Genomic DNA, 20951 nt, shown 5'->3' with positions numbered 1-20951 from the left:
AATAAACAGAAAGGGAAGCTGTATTCTAGCATACTGGAATTGCACAAGCATCTGAACATGTCATCAGTAGAAGCTGAGGCACATGCAGAGATTGGCCTTGAAATGAACAAAACTATAACCACCACCACCATTCAGCATTCACAGCAAATGTAAATAGCCAAAAACAATTACCAACATTAAAACTTTGAATTGTCTCACAATCTGGGATAAAATAAGGAAAAGAAAGAAGATTTACAGGCCCTAATTGGCTATTTCTTCTCCTATTCTTCTCTTCTTGTTTGTCTAGTTCTCACATTCCTGATGTATCTTGCCATCAATTTGTTTCTGCATTGGAGGGAGAGGAGAGACAAGGCTTCCAACAAAAATATAGGGTTGATATAGCCATGGAGCCCCATGAATTTGGACATGTTCATATGTTTTTAGCTTTAGATCATACCATATGAGACTTTGATCAGGCAGCCCTTTTAGGAGAACCTTATGATCATCATTGTTATCCTTTACATATGCTAAAGGGGCCAGATCATATGGAACAGTACTGTAGCATAGTGAAGAAGACTTTTCAAGCAAGAACAATTTAACCCATGAATCCTTCATTCCATATTCCTTCATCACCCATATCTCAACATTATGGACACTACTAGAGGCTAAGCTGAGGCATTGTCTGAGGACACCCAAATTCCTGTAGTAAAGAGAAGACTTAGTTTCTAAGTTAGGCAGTGGCACTGTGCAATACTCTTCTCTTTGAATATCAAATGCAACAATATCCAATCCATGCCCTTGGATTAGCAACCAATGAAAAGCGTCGCCGACTAGCACAGATTCTTTACTGACAATATAATGAAGATAACCAGGTGCAACAATTTCTCTCCATGAATTAGCCTTCAGGCTATAAACCATAGCTTTAAGGATAAACTTATCAGGATCAGGCATTCCAGGATTCTGCTGTACAATTCTCAAAACCCTGTAGTCGTCGTTGAACGAATCATGTCCAAATGCATATTGAAATTCAAGAGAGTCAAGAACACCATAGAGAGGACTCCATGTTGTAACTTGAATAGGTGCGAAGGGCAGGATATGCAGTTTCTTTGTTAATGGGTTCCACAAGGCTATCTTCGGTGAGACGTAATACTTCCCTGATCGTTTGTACTCGACGCTGTCTTCCATGTCTGATTGACAAACGCAAAGCAAACCATTGCAAGACCCCAATATTCTGGTCCTGTAACCGAACGGGGCTCTGAGTTCGACGCATTCATTCTGCGAACCAACGTGGGTAACTGAAAAGATCTTTGGCGTTGAGAAGCATGTGTCTTGAAGAATGAGGCTAAGTTTGGCACCGCTGCTATCATGGACAAAGTTTCTAAGGTGAAGTTTGATGAAATATTCACTCTCAATCAGGGAACACCATAGCCTGGAGACACACCTGAAAAGCAACAGACTCTTGACAGGTAAATAACTTAGTATGTGAGCTATGACATCCTCCGGTAGTTTCACGATGCAACTGCATTGATTCCCTCGGGGTTTTGAAGGGGAACCTTGCCTTGTAATAAACCATGGTGGATTTTCGTTTTCTTGCATGTTGGATTCTTACCAGGAATCAAATTGAACTCAGCTTTTATGCTTCCTAGGACCTAAATCAATTTCCTTGAGTCGGTGTCTCACCTTGTAACACAAGGGGTGTCTCCTTGTCACGCAAGTTTGTCAAATCTTTTAGCACCTTTATTCGGTGACTTTTGTGCTCTTTGCCTTTAAGAGAAAACTCAAGTTGCATAGAGCTTTTCCATATCATTTGTCAACAGTGCAGAATGTTGTTACTTTTTAACTTGCTGTAGAGTCGTAGCGAAGCAACTTCGGGAGCAAGATTGAGGTGAGTATGGTGTTGCTTTGTAACAGCAATAACAGTCCTATTTATGGAACTACGCGATTAATAAAGGTTTAAATTCTACAAAACTAAGTTTAATAAGATTGATATTGAAAGGGAATTGACGAAGGTGGTGAAACGAAAAGAGTTTGAGAAAAAACCTAGATTCTGGAAAAAGTCTCACAATAAGAGTGAAAAATTAAATAAAACTTTGAAAAATCAAAATTGTTCTGAAATAGCTCACAAACCGAGCTAAATAGTTAGGGTTAGGAAATGTTTGAGGGTGAGATGAACTTCGCACGCACAGGGATCATTTAGACATACTAAAATTGATCAAGGATAATTTAAGACTTTTCCTTTTTTGTGAGTAGTAAAATTACAACAATAACTTAAAAGTGAAAAATTGTGAAGCTTAGATTTTTATTTTTATTTTTTTTTCTCCTTTTAATGAACCCTAAAATGATTTCCAAGCCAAATAGCAGCTTTATAATCAAGACGGAATGACATACCTCCAATGCCCTTCCACTTGTCATTTTTCAAAGAGTAAACTCTAGCCTCAAATGCATAAGAGGAGGTGTATTTAGATATGCGGTGTTTTTAAAAATTTTAAAAATATTTTTTTTAATTTTTTTTTTATATTTTCAGATTATTTTGATATATTAATATTAAAAATAATTTTTTATTTCTTTAAAAAATTATTTTAATACATTTCTAAATAAAAATACTTTAAACAACCATGTTATAATTCCAAACATGCTAACAGCATTCTAGTAACAGTCCCCAGCCTCTACTGGGACTTGAACTTGCAGGATATAAATAACATAATTAAGGGTTTTCACAAAACTAAGGAAAACAAAAACATCACAAGTACCTAACATGATTGGAGGTAATTAAGGGACAATCTTTTCCTTTTATCCCCTGTTCTTACATTCTTGAAGGGTCTTGACATTTATTTGGGAGAGTTGGAGAGACTCCGTTTTTGGTTTTGTTAATGTATGTGCCTTCAGCGAGTGACTGACTTGGCACTGAGAATCAACGGTAACAGGCAGAATTGCTGCATGCGGATTTCCGTGCCCTTCACATGGAAAAAAATATAAATACTACAATTCCTTGCTTGTCATCCAACAAGAAATCTAGGCAACTTCGTCTCTTCCTTTTTACCTTGTTTCTCTTCTTGATTTTCTTTTTATCACATTCTTGATGCGTTTTGTCTTTAATTTGGGAGAGACTAGGCTTCCAACAAATGTATAGGCATCAAATAGCCGTTGATAACAAGGAATTCCTGCATCTTCATATGTTCTAGTCTTTAGATCATACCAAATAAACTTTCTTGAATATGTATGCACTTTTAGGAGAAACTCGTGATCACAATCCTTTGAATATGCTGAAGGAGCCATATGTGTAAAAGTGAAGGAGAATGGTCAAGTGACAACAATTTAGCCCATGAATAGTTGATTCCATTTTCTTTCGTCATCTACATGTCCACGCTACTATGGACAAGCATAGAAACTAAGCAAAGGCAATGTCCTAGGACACCCAAATTCCTGTAGGAATCAGCAGATCCTCCTAAGCCAGGGAGAGGCCTTGCGCAAAACTCCTCTCTTTGAATATCAAATGCAGCAATATTTGATTCATCCCCTTGTGTTAACGACCATTGAAAAGCATGTGAAGTAGTACATATTGTTGCCTATTCCAGAATCCCTTTTGGTTGATAATATAGTGAAGATAACTAGGCACAACAATTGCCGCCCATGAGTTATCTATAAACCATAACTTGAGGGATATGAGTACCAGACCATCCCTTATAAGATCCTTCTGAGAAATCATCAAAACCTTGTAGTCATCTTGAAGTCAATCATGTCTGAATGCATATTCAACTTCAACGCAATGATCATTCTGAAGCCCTGCAAATTCAATAGGTGCTTTTGGTAGGATATGAGATTTGTTGGTTAATGGGTTCCACAACCACAACGCAATCATGGGTAAGATATGGTCTTTAGTGGGGTGTGGATTCTTTGATAGTTCCATACCAAGCAAATCGTTGCAAGAATTTATATATAGAATTTTCTTTCTCCTTACCAACTAAGGAATCAAATAGCTGATCTAAGAGAAGGAAATAAAGAAACACTTGCAAGGAAAATAGCCAAGAGTCTCTAGAGGTTTAAAAGACAGAAAAGCAAAAAGACAACTATTATACAGCAAAATTGACGACAGTAGCAAGCAAAATTGTAAATAGCCAAGGCAGCACCGCAGCAGACACTTGAGATCTATGAGCAAGCCTTAGTTGAGAAATTAACAATCTTCCTGATTTCATATAATTGAGCCCTAGATAAGCCTATAACATTTGGATATTTCACCAGCAGATCGGTAGAGACAAACACTGACGATCAGACCTATACTCCAAGCCAACCTTTTGTGAATCCAGATCAAAAAACAATCTTGAATGCAACAACAGATCAATGAACCATCCTTGCAAATAATATATATTTCTTGTATATATACATTCCATATGTGATATAAAACTAAAAGCTTTCACAATGATGAATCGATATAGCCAACAAGAAGTAGCAAAAATCAAATTCTATTTGATTCCATCAAATGTCTTGAAGCTAAAAATGCAGGTGTTTGCTTCCATCTCTGCAAAAAATCTTAATCCTGAACCTATAACTTCTTTCCATAGACAAGAACCTAGAGAAAAACACATTGGCCTCCGGTAGCAACGAAGAAGAAGGAAAATCTTGGCTATTTCTTCTCTTCATCTCTTCTCATTGTCTGTCTTCTTCTCCAATTCCTGATCCGTTATGCCACTAATTTGGCTGCCATGATTGACTGGGGAAACAAGGCTTCTGTTGAATGTATATGCACGATATTTGCATGGAGCGCCCGGAAATGTAACAGCTTCAATTATTTTCATCCATAGAAACCTACTTTTGCTTTGTGCTAAGAGACCTTTCCTCTCATCTTCACTAAGGCATATCACCAATCCTCCCCCACGATTGCTTCTTCAAACTATAAACCTTAACCTCAGACTCAAAACTCCTCTTCCCCCACCTCCAAACTGCGCCATCCTAAAAACCTTATAATCATCACTCACACAATCATAGCCAAATCCAATCACATACACACTACAAGATTTAGTCCCAAAATACCTTTTCAGATCAATAGGCAAAAAGGCACCACACAATACTTTCTAATTGTTGGGTTCCACACAGCAATATCATCAACAACATTAGAAACACAAAGCAACCCATTAACAGAACCTAAAACTTTGATCCCATGATTATAACACATCAAAGGATGATTCAACTCTTTTAAAGTAAAACAACCACTTGAAACTAAATTTTGATCAAAACCCATGTAGTGAACATGTGAAGTAGTTCTAATGATGATGTAAAGATTGGAACTTGTGTCCAAAGAGTGCTTTAAATGCAATTTTAATGAAGTTTGGACCATCAATTAAAGCACACCATGGTTTAGATACAGACCTGAAACAAGGAAGTTTCTGTGCTTGTAATCTGCAGAGGATTTCTGCAATCATTTCAAGAGGGAGACTTGACTTGCTGAGGCTGAGAAAGTCGCTGTTTTTTAAGGCCTTTGTGCTCCGTAAGAAAGAAAGTGTGAGCTTCAAGGGTAGTTATTAACGGTAACTTGGACAGTGAAGGGCAGCTTTGTCACTTTGGTTTTTGTTAAATGAAGTGTATTTTTTGGTATCTAATGTTTCAGTACTATTAAATTTTAGTCCTGTTCTTAAGGAAATGATTCTTGCTCTTTTCCAATAATAATAATAATAATAATAATAATAATAATGAATAGACAGTCACAGTATTCTAAAATTATTAATAATTGTAGCAAATTAACCCTACCTTAAAAAATATTAGCAATTTATTTAAATGGGTGTTTAGTTAATTGGTAAAAAATCGCCATTTAACGTTCAAACATATTATGACGAAGTCTCACTTAGATCTCATACAGGAAAAATTAACAGAAACGGAAGGTTATCCTTGTTTTAGTTTTAGTGTTGAGTGTTTGGGAATGTGTTCATTTTTGTCTTTAGACATGTTTTAAAAGTATATTTTATTTAAAAATTTATTAAACTAATAATTTTTAGTATTTTTTTAATGATTTTAATATTTTAATGTTAAAAATATTTTAATATTTTAATGTTAAACTAATAACATGAACAACGCCCATGTTATTTAGCTTATGTGGATTTTTTACATCCACAAATGCTCAAAGTTCAAACATAAGGCGTGACCCAAGGTGCCAGCAAACTTGTGGCTTTTTTATTTAAAAAAATTCAAGGGAGGGACACAACCCCTTAATAATGACACATGTCAATTTGTTACTGGTAGTTAACCTTAAGCCTTTAGATTAATGACAAGTTGATTGATCCACTTGCAAGATGTCCAATACGAAAGCTCACTTTATTATTGCCTAAGGAAGCAGCAACCATCACAAATGGCCCATGATATTACTCTGGAAGCATCTTCTTGACACTTTGCTTAAAGCAGCAGCCTGTAAGCATTGTAGCTAGGCAAAGAAATCGCTTTCCACTTTTGGCATCATTGAGGAAATGGGGGCTTGCCCTAGATAGCAAAAAAAGGCTGAAGCGGGTCTGATGAGTAGTACACAGAGTATTTGTATAAAGAGAGAACCATTCCCTATGGAATGAAATGCGTTCGAAGAAATCTGCAGCATTCGCCAAAAAAAAGCTTGCATTTTGTTCGAACAAGCAATCATTCCATGAATCTTGAACTATTGGGGTTGGCAATTGACATTGTTCAAGTTTGGATTGTCCTTGCATTGATGCTCGAAGAACTGTACACTAAAACCATCTAAGCACATCGAATTAAGCAGCTTGAGAAGGAAGTAACCCAGTTCAATTATAGGACAAAACCAGATGTTTCCCAGAAAGTTCATGATTCCATTTCCACATCACAAGAACAGAATGGTTGCTTCACATCCAGGCCAGTGGATTTGGATCTAATGGTCCTAGTGAGTCCTTTGATATCTTGCTCAAATCCAATAGCCCTAAATTACTTCCCCCAAAATGAATCTACACGGCAAAGTACATGTGAATTGTTATTTCCACAGCAAGTCTCCTGTGAAATGTTCCTATCATGTCCAGTCATCTACCAGATGCCTTGTGAAATTTATAAAGTGATGGTGTTTTTTAAAGTAATTTTTATTTTTTAAAAATTATTTTTAATATTAACATATCAAAATAATAAAAAAAATAAAAAATATTAATTTAAAAAAAAATAAAACACTTGTAAAACGTAAAAACAACAAACCTACCCATAAAGGCCATAACCTTGCAGAAAAAAAACACCATAAATTTATAGGCTAATGACTTCATTTAATCATTTCTGAAAAGTTTCCTACAACTTCAAAAAGTACATAGACTAACTTCTCTGTCTTGAAACACTATACATGAGTTCCAGAGTTTTTCTTGCACCGGTAAGGCATAAAGCATCTGATTTTTCTTATCAGAACGTCCTAAAACCAAATCTAACATTGTATAGTACTTTCAGCATAAGGCACAGTATACACTGCTTGGAGCCTTCTTCTCCACATTTTCTGTTTTCAAATTGGCATGTGTAGTCTTCAGTTTCAACCCTGGGTCCAACAGAAAAGAAAAAAAAGGAGCAAGAATATCTGGCGAAACGGAAGTAGCTATCAGCCCTCTGAAACATGAAAACTTAAATCTAATTGCCTTGATCTTTACATTGCTTAAACCAGACAGCAGAATGAAAGCATTAGTTCAATGGGCCAAGCTAAAAGCTCACCTTCTTCCATTTCGCCTTTGTGCGGCTCTTTCTCTGGTGGTCCTACAACTTCAGCTTGAACCCCACAGACAGGAAATTATCCCTGAGAGACACAAATGACATAAAGTACTAAATCAAAATAAACAAATGACCACATGAAGCCTTTGACGGAACAATACAAAATAAGAATTTAAATTTACACAAACTTGCATAAAAATTATTGCTAGAGAGCCAATCAAAACTGTTATAATGGCTTGTCACCCAAATTGAAAATGTGGACTGACTTTTCATCACTTGCTACTCAAATAAACATAACCTGGAAATATTATTTAACTTATAAAGAGAGAAAGCAACACCATCCATGAGTCCACGACCATGACTCCAAAGTCATTTTTTTGTGAACCAAAATTAAAAACTTAACAGACTACCTATGAACATCACTTGGATTTCTATTTTATTGATGACGATAGGATTAAATGGCTTCAAAAGAATCAAACACATAAAAAAATTCACACTATCTTACCTCTTCTTCCTATCTGCCTTCCTCTTCTCCTCTTCCTCATCTATCTCTTGCTGCTTCTTCCAGCCGTTTCGATCACCATCATTGATCCTAACAAGGCTTTCCACATACATTTCAGAACCATATGAATTCGGTCCACCACGGATCTTTACAACCTTAGCATGCTTATTTTTCCAATCATACCACACAAGCTTTTCATCATTCACTTCCAACAACACCTTACCACCATCCTTAGAATAAATCAAAGGTCTCAAAAACATAAAAGCACCAATCCACTTAATCCCTTGAACAGAAAACATCTTGCACCAAGATTCCTTCATGCCATACTCCCTCATGACCCAAACATCAACACAAACATACTCATAATTACACATTACACACAAATTCCCTTCCAAAACCCCAACATCAACCTGAAAGCTCATACCTTTGCTCTCATAATTGGGTTGCGGTAATTCGAAAAACTTATCGTTCCTAATATCAAACCCAAGAACACAATCTCTAATACCAAGTTGACGCCTTTGAGGGATAATCCAATGCAAAGCATGACCAGCAAAAACACCATACCCTCTCCTATGCAAAACATGAAAAAATTGTTTGCTTAATAACTTGAGACAAATTGGCAAATCCTCAATTTTCTTCCACTTGTCATTCTTCAAACTATAAACCCTAACTTCATATTCACAACCCAAACCACCACCACCATCGCCATAACCTCCGCCTCCGCCACCACCCTCATCTTCTCTAACGAATTGTGCCATCCTCACCACTTTATAATCATCACCAACAGAATCATAACCAAACCCATAATATACATACCCCGTAATCAAATCTCTTCTGGGAGGCTTAATTTCTACCACGAAACATTTCTTCCACTCCCTCGTAGACAAATTATACACCGCAAGATTCCTCTCCGAATGTCTCAAAAACACCAACCCATTAACCGAACCAATCACCTCCGTGCCCCCAGCGGCGTAAAGGGGGTGGTGCTTAACCTCCACAGCGTCTGAAAGGGTGTCAAAATCGACAGTGAAAAGATCCCATTCTTTGAGGATGACACTGTGATTCGATTTAGCGGTGATGGAATGGTATAGATGGAACTTGATGAAATCTGGGCCGTCGATTAAGGAGCAAATCGGCTTTGATAGAGATCTGAACCGGAGGAGAGATTTGACGGGAAGTTGTTGGAAAATATCGGTTATGATTTCGTGTGGAATTTTCGACATTTTCTTAAGGGTTTTTTGAGGTTGGAGAGAAAGAAATTGTTGCCGCGGCGGAGATGTTTGTTGGGCTTCCGCTATCTAGAGGAGATGAGAGAGTGGACAGCTGGAAGGTAAGCAATCACACGTGACGTGTGGCCCTACAAAATCTGTTGTGCTATGGGGCCCATAAAAAAAGGGGCTACATGTATCGATTTATATTTTATATTTTAATTGTTTTTAAAATTTTAATAGTTAAATTATTACATGTTTTGATTTTTTTTAAAGTTATGTTAATAAATATGTTGAAAAGTGACTGAAAATAACGTGTATAATAACAAAAGTGAAAATATTCGATAAATAAAATATTAAATAATATAAAAACCAAATGTTTATATAAAGGAATAAATAATTGGAATAATAATCCTAAACAAGAATAATAGAAAAATAAAACTAATTTTAGCTTGCATATGATTTGATTTCTTCATTTTAATTCTTATTGGATTGGGGGATTCATGAGAAGAAGGATTTTATTCTATTATTTATTCCTTCATTTGTTTTTAACATTTTTAATGTATAATTTCTCATTTATTAATTACTTTTACTTTTTAATTTTGTGCATGTGATTTTCATATATTTTTAACATATTTATTACTGGAATCTGAAAAAATGATGTAAATATAAACATGTAATTAATAGCTCAACTATTAATAAAATAAACTCTTTTGGGGGTGTAAATCTAAATGAGCAATAGTTCAAGGGTTTATTTTGATTTTTTTTTTTTTTTTTTTTTTGCTATGCTTGTGATTTTCATGTGCTTTTAATGAGTTTATTAATGGAACCTAATAATCTTGGCCACGTGTCCCGTATCAACAAAATCTAAGGTTGTTCGAAGATAATTATTTACGTGGGACACTATTTTTTAATTTTGTAGCATAATTGTTTTAATGTAATACTTATTTAATTATTAATATTTATAAATATTTTTTTAATTTATGAATATTAATGTTAATTGGATTCCATTATTTATGTAGTTTTCAATAATAATATTTTTTTACAATGATTTTAGATTTATAATCGTTGTTTAAGATAATATGATTTACAATTAAGTTTAAGATAATGAATCAAGAAATACTCTATGTGATTAATTAGATCCAACACTATTTTTTTAATTAATATTGTTATGATAATTGTGGTAGAAAAAGCTGTAAAATCAATTGATAAATAAAAAAAATATAAAAATCAAGAACGATCAATTATACAATAGCATCCATTCATATAATTTATACAGTTAAGTAATTTAGGCCGACCAAATAAATTTACTATGTGAAAATAAAAGATTATATAAATTTTTTTTACCCAAAATCCTAAAATAATTGAAAAATTATTTTTTCTATCCTCTTTATAGCCACAAAAATATAGAAAATAAAAACAATTACAAATAAACCTTGCACTAAAATATAACAGCATTAAAATTTTATATGAACTAATTACATGGCTATTTATTTTCTCCCACTCAAGGACACAATTTATCACAGACCCAACAATAACAGACACGAGTAACAATGTGCCAAGAAAGGAGGCTATTAATGAATTCTACACCAACCACCCTCCATCCAATTTTTTTCGAAGAAATCCTTCCTTCGAAATGTGCCACGTCACCTCTCTCTGCTAATTATTATAGCTGCTTTAGGACGTTGAAATCACTGGTATCCTTGAACGTTTATGCAAGGCATGATTGATGAAGATCAATTCTTTTAAATCATCATCCACATCCTCCCTGCCATGAACGTTCCAGTTTTCCAGGCAAATGCTTGCTAAGAGCCTTGATCACTGGTTTACTAAACAGGGTACTTAGAATTAGGTCATGTTGAGCCATGGATCCTGACTATCTTTTGTGATTCTTAAAAAAACCATTGGTTCCTTAAAGAAAATTACCCGCTATCTGACCACTACTAAGCCAAAGCACTGTCTTGTCCGACCAAAAAAACACGATGATAGATTAACTCTCAAGCAAGACAGCTCCGAGCAGCAACAAGTAAGATAGCATCGTGTCGCTATTAGAATAGACGTTCTTCTTTGTGGTTATTGTTGAGAAGGCAACTAATGCAGAAACAGAGGATAAGAAGGTGATAGAATGGAGGATGATGCGTGGAAAAGAAACCTTTCTCACCTTAGAATAGTGCAGATCATACATGAATATTCCCACCTGGACTTCTATCAACTTAAGCCTTCTTAATTTGGTATATATTCTTTTTGGAAATCAAATCGTAGGTTATCTTTTGATCATCAATGCCAAGAACTACATTTGTGAACAGCATCCTGAACAAAAGACGAGCTTCATAGAGATATCTATCCTCATACGCTGTTGTTGCATGCAAATTCGGAAGCCATGTTCTAACAGAAGTGTGGCTGGAAGAATAATTGATTGTCTGTGTAGTGCTCAAAAGTCTGGGAACTTGCTAATTAACCTGAAAGCCCGCATCCTTTCTCCATACTTGATTATTCCTGAAATAAAGACGGGAATGGCTACTAGCATGATGGCATTCCTGCTCCGTAACCTGAACAAGACATAAGAAGCCACACCGACTTGGACTACTAGCTCAAGAAGGTGCCTTCGCTATAATTCGTTGTCTTCCATAGAATAAGCTGTGACAATTAATCAAGGACCACCAAGCTGAAGAAGCAGGGTTGGAAGCCGAATTATTGGAATCAACTTCGGATTTGCAGAGTTGGCTTGGCTGAGAGCAAGGATACCCAATGATAAAGTTGCCACTGCTGAGGATTGATGATTGTTCAGCTTTTGTAACATGGTTTTAAGTGTTATTTACCCACTGCAAATATGGACGTTATTAGGATAAAACAAATATATTTTGAGGAGTAATAGAAAGATCTCAAGAGTTTTAGATAGTAAAATAATAACTTTTCCAAGAACACTTCAAAGAACTTGTTTAATTTAATGTAAAATGAAGAAAGGAGTTGTTTTAAAACAATGAAGACTTGTTGTATTTATAGTATTGAGTAACCAAAAACTGTTATTTTACCGTTATTTATCAAGAAGGTACAACAATTTCTTCAAAAACCATAATTTTTGGACCAAAAAATATGAAAAAACCACTTTTAAAATCGAAATTTCAGTTAAAATATCAATGTTTGAAACATGTGGTTGAAACTCAACTAGATCTGTTTTTTTATAGACCTTTTGCTTTGCCAAATAATCTGCGACAGATATTTGTCCTTTTTTAATCTTATTAACACATCTGGTTGGAGTTTCAACCGTTATGTTATAAAACACAGGTTTGAAAACGTAACTTTTCAAACCTTTCATTCTTCATATATACTTTGTTCTTCAAGCTTTTAAATGATTTTCATTTTGTTTTCTACTTTGTTAGTATTACAATCTAACCCTTGGATTCAATTTTTCTTAAACCTTAAATTTAACGGCAACCCAGTTTGTGATAGGTATACTAACCAAACAGCAGTACCAAGTCAGAATCCGATAGTATTCGAAGAAAGAGATTGCGTAGCTTCAATGCGCGAAGCCCACATCCACTCCATAGTTCCTCAACAGTTTGAGACAATCATGCATGCCCATCTTTGACCACAAGACCCTAAAAAGAAAACATTTTCAAAAATAAATAAATCTGCCAAAATCATTATATGTATATAAAAGAACTTAAATAAACTAGAGAAATCAAATACGATACAGATGTCGGTTTTTTTTTTCTTTTTTCCTTTTTCCTGTTGATATGCAATATATAGTCATTAGTGCGAAGATGTTTGATAGTTTGTCTTTCTATGCAGTTACATTACCCTTAATCATATTCATATGACTTATCAGTAGTCAGTTGTAGGATGTAAGCCCTCGAATTTTATGCTTTCTAATACTTTCTTATCATCACCGCAAGAGAAAAGAATGGTTCCTCGATGTGCATAGTGTGAAGCAGCCATGCACCTTGAGAGATTTAGAGTTCAAAACATGTCAAAAAACAGTTCAGATACAGATACAAACAGAGACATACTCACAACTTTGCAGCCCAAACGTTTGGTGAATGTCTGCGGACTCTGCTTCCGTTCAACCAGCTTATGTCGCCTGCCAATCCTGGTGCCACAAATCTGTGTTTTAGTTATAGAGATTGTGATTTATTTATGGAGATTGTGAAACTCTATAAACTTGAAAATAAAATTCCTACTAGTACCCAAAATGAAGTCAGTCGAACGTGTTAATTATTGGAGACAAGCAAGCCCCACCATGTGCAAGTGGGATTACCTAATCTCCCACTTAGCACATGGTGGAGGACTCCCCCTCACTCCCATTAATTGTATATTAATGTGCCCCCTTGTGAAGTGTTTGTAAGTGTATCGAGAGAACACAGAGAAGAAGAACCGACGAGTTGCAGAGAGTGAAAACACAGAGAGAAGAGAGAACAGAGAAGTGTAGAGAGAGCTTGAGTGTAGAGTTGAGTTGAGAAGATTCTCCTCCTCCTTTGTTTGTATTGTTTGTAAGCTTCATTAATACAAACCAGTAGCTCCGTGGAGTAGGCAAGTTGCCGAACCACGTAAATTGTGTGTGTTTGAGTTCTGGAAATATCCCAACAACTGGTATCAGAGCTTGTTCTTGACAAAGAGGGTGTTTGATCCAAACTCAAAAATCAAAGTTCTCCAAATGTGTTTTTGAACATACCATCGTGTAGAGGACAACCGGACGAATCCACTGTTGCAAACCCGTCGAAGAACCGACGTCCTGCATGCCCGCACGCGCCAACACGCGCCGACGCCCAGACTGCCCACGCGCACCAACGCGCCGTACGCGCGCCACGCTCCATCTTCGCCCGGCTTCTGCAAAACGGGTCGGGCTGACCCGCCACGTCAGCACAGCCGTACGGTCAACGTCCGCGTCACCTGCCACGTCATCTGCCACGTCATCGATGAGTTTTGTTCCGATGTGTCGCAGAAGCTGATATTCTGACACGTGGCTACATCATAACCGTTGAGGGGTTTTGATCCAGTACGACGCAGGATCCAATCAGTTGACACGTGGTTAAATCAGGACCACTATTGAGTATTGATCCAGTGTGACTCAGGCCATCATCTTCTGACACGTGGCTTCATCATAACCGTTACTGAGTTTTGATACGGTGTGACGCAGGACCTAATCTGCTGACACGTGGCTTCATCAGAACCGCTACTTAGGTTTTGATCCGGTGCGACGCAGGCGGTACTCTGGTTGACACGCGGCTGCATCTGCACCGTCCGTTAATTCAAAACTTTGATTGCTAAAATCTGAGCCATCCGAAGTCTGATTGGGGTGATCTCAGTGTCATTTCCAAGTTTTTCGGCTGTTCCGGACACATCTGTAAGGTCAGATTTGGGAAATTCGAATCGGAGAAGTAGTAAAAATGGCAGATGAAATAAAAGCAGCTGGAATTGAAAAATTTGACGGGACAGATTTTGGATACTGGAAAATGCAAATTGAGGATTATCTATATGGGAAGAAACTTCATCTTCCCTTGTTGGGGAGTAAACCAGAAAATATGCAAGAAGAAGATTGGCTACTTCTTGATAGACAAGTTCTGGGCATTGTCCGGTTATCCTTATCAAGAAGAGTTGCTCACAATGTTACGAAAGAAAGATCCACTGCAAGATTGATGGAAGCCTTGTCTGGGATGTATGAGAAGCCATCAGCAAATAATAAAGTGCACCTAATGAAAAAGTTGTTCAACTTGAAGATGGTCGAAAACACTTCTGTGACACAACACCTCAATAACTTTAATACCATCACAAATCAATTATCATATGTTGAGATTGAGTTTGATGATGAGATTCGTGCACTCATCTTGCTAGCTTCACTTCCAAGCAGTTGGGAAGGCATGAGGACAGCCGTGAGCAATTCAGCTGGAAAATCCAAACTGAAGTATGATGACATTCGAGACTTGATTTTGGCTGAAGAAGTGCGAAGGAAAGACTCGGGTGAAAGTTCAAGCTCAGGATCAGCTCTCAACATCAACACTCGAGGGAGGAGACATGATAGAGGCTTATCCAGAGGCAGATCAAAATCAAGATATAGAAGTAAAAGCAAGTTTGGACCCAGAAAGCAGGTTGAATGTTGGAATTGTGGCAAACCTGGTCATTTCATGAGGAATTGCACAAAACCGAAAAAACCTGAAGCTGACTCTGCAAACGCTACCACAAATGAGGTGCAAGATGCTTTGATTCTTGCTGTGCATAGTCCTGTTGATGATTGGGTTCTTGATTCTGGTGCTTCATTTCACTGTACACCACACCATGAAATGATGCAAAACTATATTGCTGGAGATCACGGTGTAGTCTATCTGGCCGATGGACAACCATTGGATATTGTGGGTTTAGGAGATGTACAAATCAAGACAATGAATGGATCTATATGGACCTTGCAAAATGTAAGGCATGTTCCTGATCTAAAGAAGAAGCTGATCTCGGTCGGACAACTTGATGATAGTGGTCATTCAATCCTTTTTTCTGGAGGTATGTGGAAGGTATCAAAGGGAGCAATGGTTTTGGCTCGTGGAAAGAAAACCGGCACCCTGTATATGACCACAAGATTTGCAGACATTATTGCCTCTACTGAAGCAGAAAATCAAGCACATCTATGGCACTGTAGACTCGGCCATATGAGTCAAAAGGGGATGAAGATACTTCAGTCGAAGGGAAAACTGGCAGAATTAAAAAATGTCGATCTAGACATTTGTGAAAGCTGTGTTCTTGGAAAACAGAAAAAACTCAGTTTCTTGAAGGTTGGCAGGACTTTAAGACCAAGAAAGCTAGAGCTGGTACACACAGATTTATGGGGACCGGCTCCAGTAGCATCTCTTGGAGGTTCTCGGTATTACGTGACTTTCATTGATGATTTCAGCAGGAAGGTATGGGTTTACTTTCTGAAAAATAAATCTGATGTGTTTGAAACATTCAAGAAATGGAAGGCTATGGTTGAAACTGAATCAGGTCTAAAGTTGAAATGCTTAAGATCTGATAATGGAGGAGAATACATTGATGGAGGTTTCAAGGAGTATTGTGCTGTCAATGGTATCAGAATGGAAAAGACCGTTCCAGGCACACCGCAACAGAATGGCGTTGCTGAACGGATGAACAGGACCATCAATGAACGAGCTAGAAGCATGAGGTTGCATTCAGGGTTACCTCAAACATTCTGGGCCGACGCAGTTCATACCGCAGTTTACTTGATCAACCGTGGACCATCAGTTCCTTTGGAGTTCAGACTGCCCGAGGAAGTATGGAGAGGAAAAGAGGTACAACTCTCTCATTTAAAGGTCTTTGGGTGTGTTTCCTATGTTCATATAGATTCTGATGCTCGCAACAAGTTGGATGCCAAATCCAAGAAATGTTTCTTCATCGGCTATGGAGATGAAGAATTTGGCTTTCGGTTCTGGGATGATCAGAATAGAAAGATTATCAGAAGCAGGAACGTGATCTTCAATGAGAAAGTTCTGTACAAAGACAGATCAAGTGCAGAAACAGATAAGGCTGATTCAGATACAAGGCCACAAGGATCTGAATTCATAAGATTAGAAGGCCTTCCCGATGTTACTGAGCAGAACAACAATCAAGAGTCTTTACAAGAAGACTCAAGCATATCTGTACCCGCTACTACACAAGAAGATGCGGAGCAAATTGAACCAGCTGTTCGCAGGTCTTCGAGGACGATAAAACCCCCGCAACGGTTCACACTTTTACTGAATTACATTTTGTTGACAGATGGTGGTGAACCGCTAACTTATGAAGAATCCTTACAAGATGGAAACTCAAGCAAGTGGGAGTTAGCCATGAAGGATGAGATGAGTTCGTTGCTGAAGAACAAGACTTGGGAGCTAACCACACTGCCTGAAGGAAAGAAGGCTTTACAAAACAAGTGGGTTTACAGAGTGAAGACTGAGCATGACGGAAGTAAACGGTTCAAGGCAAGACTTGTTGTCAAAGGGTTTCAACAAAAGAAAGGCATTGACTACTCTGAGATATTTTCTCCAGTTGTGAAGCTCACAACAATCAGAGTTGTTCTGGGGATAGTAGCTGCAGAAAATTTACATCTTGAACAGTTAGATGTAAAAACAGCTTTCCTTCATGGTGACTTGGAGGAAGATATTTACATGCAACAGCCAGAGGGGTTTGCAATGCAAGGAAAGGAGAATCAAGTCTGCAAGCTACAGAAAAGCCTATACGGTTTGAAGCAAGCTCCAAGACAGTGGTACAAGAAGTTTGACAACTTCATGTGCAGTTCCGGATATACAAGATGCCAAGCTGATCATTGTTGCTATGTCAAACATTTTGACAACTCCTACATCATTCTACTATTATATGTAGATGATATGTTGATTGCAGGATCCAGCATTGAGGAGATTGATAAGCTGAAACAGCAGTTGTCAAAACAGTTTGAAATGAAGGATCTGGGAGCTGCTAAACAAATACTTGGCATGAGAATCTTCAGAGATAAAGACAAAGGCGTACTAAAGCTTTCACAAACAGAGTATGTCAAGAAGGTTCTTAGCAGGTTTAGTATGGATAATACTAAACCAGTAAGTACACCACTGGGGAATCATTTCAAGCTCAGCAAAGATCAGTCACCAAAAACTGAGCTAGAAAGTGGATACATGGATAAGATTCCATACGCCTCAGCTATCGGCTCTTTGATGTATGCTATGGTCTGTACCAGACCAGACATTGCCCATGCAGTGGGAGTTGTAAGCCGATATATGAGCAATCCTGGAAAGCAGCATTGGGAGGCGGTCAAATGGATTATGAGGTACTTAAAAGGTTCCTCGGAAACTTGTCTCAGTTTCACAGCTGGTGGTTTGAAACTTGAAGGTTTTGTAGATGCTGATCTAGCAGGAGATGTTGATAGCAGAAAGAGCACTACAGGATATGTTTATACTCTAGGAGGTACTGCTGTTTCCTGGAGTTCTACCTTGCAAAAGATCGTTGCTCTTTCAACAACAGAAGCTGAATATGTTGCAGTCTCAGAATCTGCAAAAGAGATAGTATGGTTGCAGAGTTTCCTGAAGGAATTGGGCAAGTTGAATGAAAAAGGTACTTTGTATAGCGACAGTCAGAGTGCAATCTTCCTTGCCAAGAATCCAGCATTTCACTCCAGGACGAAGCATATTCAGATCAAATATCACTTCATCCGACAACTGCTGGATGACGAGCAACTAATGCTAGAAAAGGTCTGTGGAAGCAAGAATCCAGCTGACATGTTAACCAAAGGAGTTACACTTGATAAACTGAAGTTGTGCAAAACTTCAGTTGGCCTTCAAGGATAAAAGATAATTTCATTGTTTGTCTCCAAGTGGGAGATTGTTAATTATTGGAGACAAGCAAGCCCCACCATGTGCAAGTGGGATTACCTAATCTCCCACTTAGCACATGGTGGAGGACTCCCCCTCACTCCCATTAATTGTATATTAATGTGCCCCCTTGTGAAGTGTTTGTAAGTGTATCGAGAGAACACAGAGAAGAAGAACCGACGAGTTGCAGAGAGTGAAAACACAGAGAGAAGAGAGAACAGAGAAGTGTAGAGAGAGCTTGAGTGTAGAGTTGAGTTGAGAAGATTCTCCTCCTCCTTTGTTTGTATTGTTTGTAAGCTTCATTAATACAAACCAGTAGCTCCGTGGAGTAGGCAAGTTGCCGAACCACGTAAATTGTGTGTGTTTGAGTTCTGGAAATATCCCAACAGAACGTTCTTATATACTTGATAGAAGAAATAGGATAAAGTATTGCTCTCATCACAAGCCAAAACTCTATGAAAGGTCTATATAGTGGTTAATGTTTCAAGATAGAATCAACTAATATATATTATCAGAAAAATAATGAACTAACACAAAAGAAATAGAAATGTTTTTTATTAAAAAGATATATGAAATAAATTTATCTCTAAAACAGTTTTGAAGTGGATTTCTATAATTTTAAAATAAAAAAAATACAGGAAAACATATTCCCTCTCTCCATGATCTCTGTTTGTCTAGAGATAGTTTCCCAACGTTATCTAAGCATATCGTAGAGGTTATTGCAACAGCAAAATATATAGAATAAATTACTTTCTGTATTCACAAGTTACACCTTTAAGAAAAGCCTTCGACATGAGCGAAAATAGAAAGAACAGAGTGTTAGGAAAACAGAGGTTTTTCCTCGGATTGACTAAAGTATACAGTTCTCAAATTCTTTGCTTTAAGAAAACAAAAACTGTTTCAAAAGAGATAGATAGCATGATTCACAACATTCGGATGCGTTACAAACAAGTCGTTTAGGATATTTATTCTTAAAATATTTCTCAGGTTAACTTTCATGTTCTTTATTCGAAGATTAATTTTCAAGTTCTCTACTTTAAGTCTCATCAGCGCTCACAAATATTCCAAAGTTTCTTAGACAAGAGCATCAATTGCCCTCCTTGGAAACTAAAGTAATATTATTCCTCGAGCAATTATATTGAATGAAGAAGAATCTTGTAGTTTTTTTTTTTTATTTGATTTCAATAGATTTTTTTATTACTTTATGTAAAAGCATCCCCCAATTTGATGGCAAGGATTCTTAGACACAAATAAGTTGATGTGGTGCTTAAAATTGAAATTAAGAAATAAAATTACAAATTCCTCCCCCAATTTTTTATGGGATTTCAAAAGTTCAAGGTTAAGTAATTTTACCCTAAACCATGATTATCGATCTGACTCAACGCTCGACATCAAGTAATATCACCTAAAGCTGTCCCCCATCGAGAATATAGTGTTTCGAGCCCTTATGCCTCAAAACTGTGCTTTTTTTCTTTTTTAGAGATTTTGCGACGCTATAAACTTGATAATGTAGCATATAAATATAGTAAATTGTTTATTCTCATCACAATTCAAACCTTTATAAAGGGATCTTTGCAAGAAAAAATATAGAATAAATTACTTTCTCTATTCACAAGCAAAACTTTATGAAAAGTTTATGCTATGGATAAGAAAATTAATAAAATTAATCATTTTTTTAGGACTTTAGTAATTTTTATCATGGAGTTAATGCTAGTTATCGCGTTCACATTGCGCTGCAAGAATAATTCAAAGTTAATTTTTAATTATTTCATTAAAATCCTAATTTTTAATTTATGTATTTTATTTTTATTTTTATGAAACATGCGCTTTTTTTTTTATTAATAACATGATTTTTGGATTACAAACACCTAAATTTCATCTTGTAATAACATAAAAATATATTGGAAACCATAGTAACCTCCTTCTCAACCTTAAAATAGCCTTTAATAAGTCTAAAAAAAATCAAATAAAAAAACTAAATAAACCTGATATAAAAGGAAATACTACATTCATTTAACATGAGTTGTTTTAGAAATATTGCTGGTTCCACAAATATTTTACTTTTTCCATCGCTGCTCGAAAATCTTGTAAAGAATTCCTGTAGAACGATGATATTTACTTACAAGGTACAAAAGAGAGGAAATGTTCTTCTTCCAGAATAAATTACTTTCCCTTTGGTCGCAAGGTAAGCCTTTATTCTGCAGGCATCTACTTAGCTCCTGATTTTCATGGCAACACTTCCTGTTTAATTTGGAATAAAATCCTTTGTACATG

General features: G+C 36.7%; 2 protein-coding genes, 2 long non-coding RNA genes and 1 pseudogene across 8 annotated transcripts; 1 reads left to right on the top strand and 4 right to left on the bottom strand.

Annotated features, from left to right (window-relative positions):
* Positions 1 to 152: 152 nt before the first annotated feature.
* On the bottom strand, positions 153 to 5463 carry LOC7455826 (F-box protein CPR1). Its single transcript, XM_002322488.4, has 3 exons — positions 5344 to 5463; positions 2730 to 3762; positions 153 to 1901 (listed from the first exon to the last, which is right to left on the bottom strand). Exon 3 carries the CDS (start codon positions 1573 to 1575, stop codon positions 283 to 285), a length of 1293 nt encoding a protein of 430 aa, XP_002322524.2. The 5' UTR covers positions 1576 to 1901; positions 2730 to 3762; positions 5344 to 5463; the 3' UTR covers positions 153 to 282.
* On the bottom strand, positions 3894 to 5492 carry LOC112324478 (F-box protein CPR1-like; annotated as a pseudogene).
* A 1704-nt stretch (positions 5493 to 7196) lies between these two features.
* Positions 7197 to 9462, bottom strand: LOC112324558 (F-box protein CPR1). 3 transcript variants are annotated; one of them, XM_024588119.2, is made up of 3 exons: positions 8150 to 9462; positions 7648 to 7729; positions 7197 to 7545 (listed from the first exon to the last, which is right to left on the bottom strand). In XM_024588119.2, exons 1-2 carry the CDS (start codon positions 9367 to 9369, stop codon positions 7690 to 7692), a joined length of 1260 nt encoding a protein of 419 aa, XP_024443887.1. In that variant the 5' UTR covers positions 9370 to 9462; the 3' UTR covers positions 7197 to 7545; positions 7648 to 7689. The 3 variants fall into 3 exon arrangements, with proteins under 3 accessions (XP_024443887.1, XP_024443888.1, XP_024443886.1); XM_024588120.2 differs by having other exon boundaries at positions 7197 to 7516; XM_024588118.2 differs by having other exon boundaries at positions 7197 to 7729.
* A 1334-nt stretch (positions 9463 to 10796) lies between these two features.
* Positions 10797 to 19561, bottom strand: LOC112324479 (uncharacterized). 3 transcript variants are annotated; one of them, XR_008057578.1, is made up of 4 exons: positions 19450 to 19561; positions 13365 to 13444; positions 12815 to 12953; positions 10797 to 12176 (listed from the first exon to the last, which is right to left on the bottom strand). It is a non-coding gene; the product is annotated as an uncharacterized LOC112324479 (long non-coding RNA). The 3 variants fall into 3 exon arrangements; XR_002978349.2 differs by lacking the exon at positions 19450 to 19561 and having other exon boundaries at positions 13156 to 13558; XR_002978348.2 differs by lacking the exon at positions 19450 to 19561 and having other exon boundaries at positions 13365 to 13558.
* On the top strand, positions 13567 to 19031 carry LOC127904414 (uncharacterized). Its single transcript, XR_008057579.1, has 2 exons — positions 13567 to 13691; positions 18816 to 19031. It is a non-coding gene; the product is annotated as an uncharacterized LOC127904414 (long non-coding RNA).
* Positions 19562 to 20951: the final 1390 nt, after the last annotated feature.

The sequence above is a fragment of the Populus trichocarpa genome, chromosome 16, assembly GCF_000002775.5.
Source record: "Populus trichocarpa isolate Nisqually-1 chromosome 16, P.trichocarpa_v4.1, whole genome shotgun sequence".
Taxonomy (NCBI): Eukaryota; Viridiplantae; Streptophyta; class Magnoliopsida; order Malpighiales; family Salicaceae; genus Populus; species Populus trichocarpa.
This window is presented reverse-complemented; position numbering and strand designations above follow the sequence as displayed.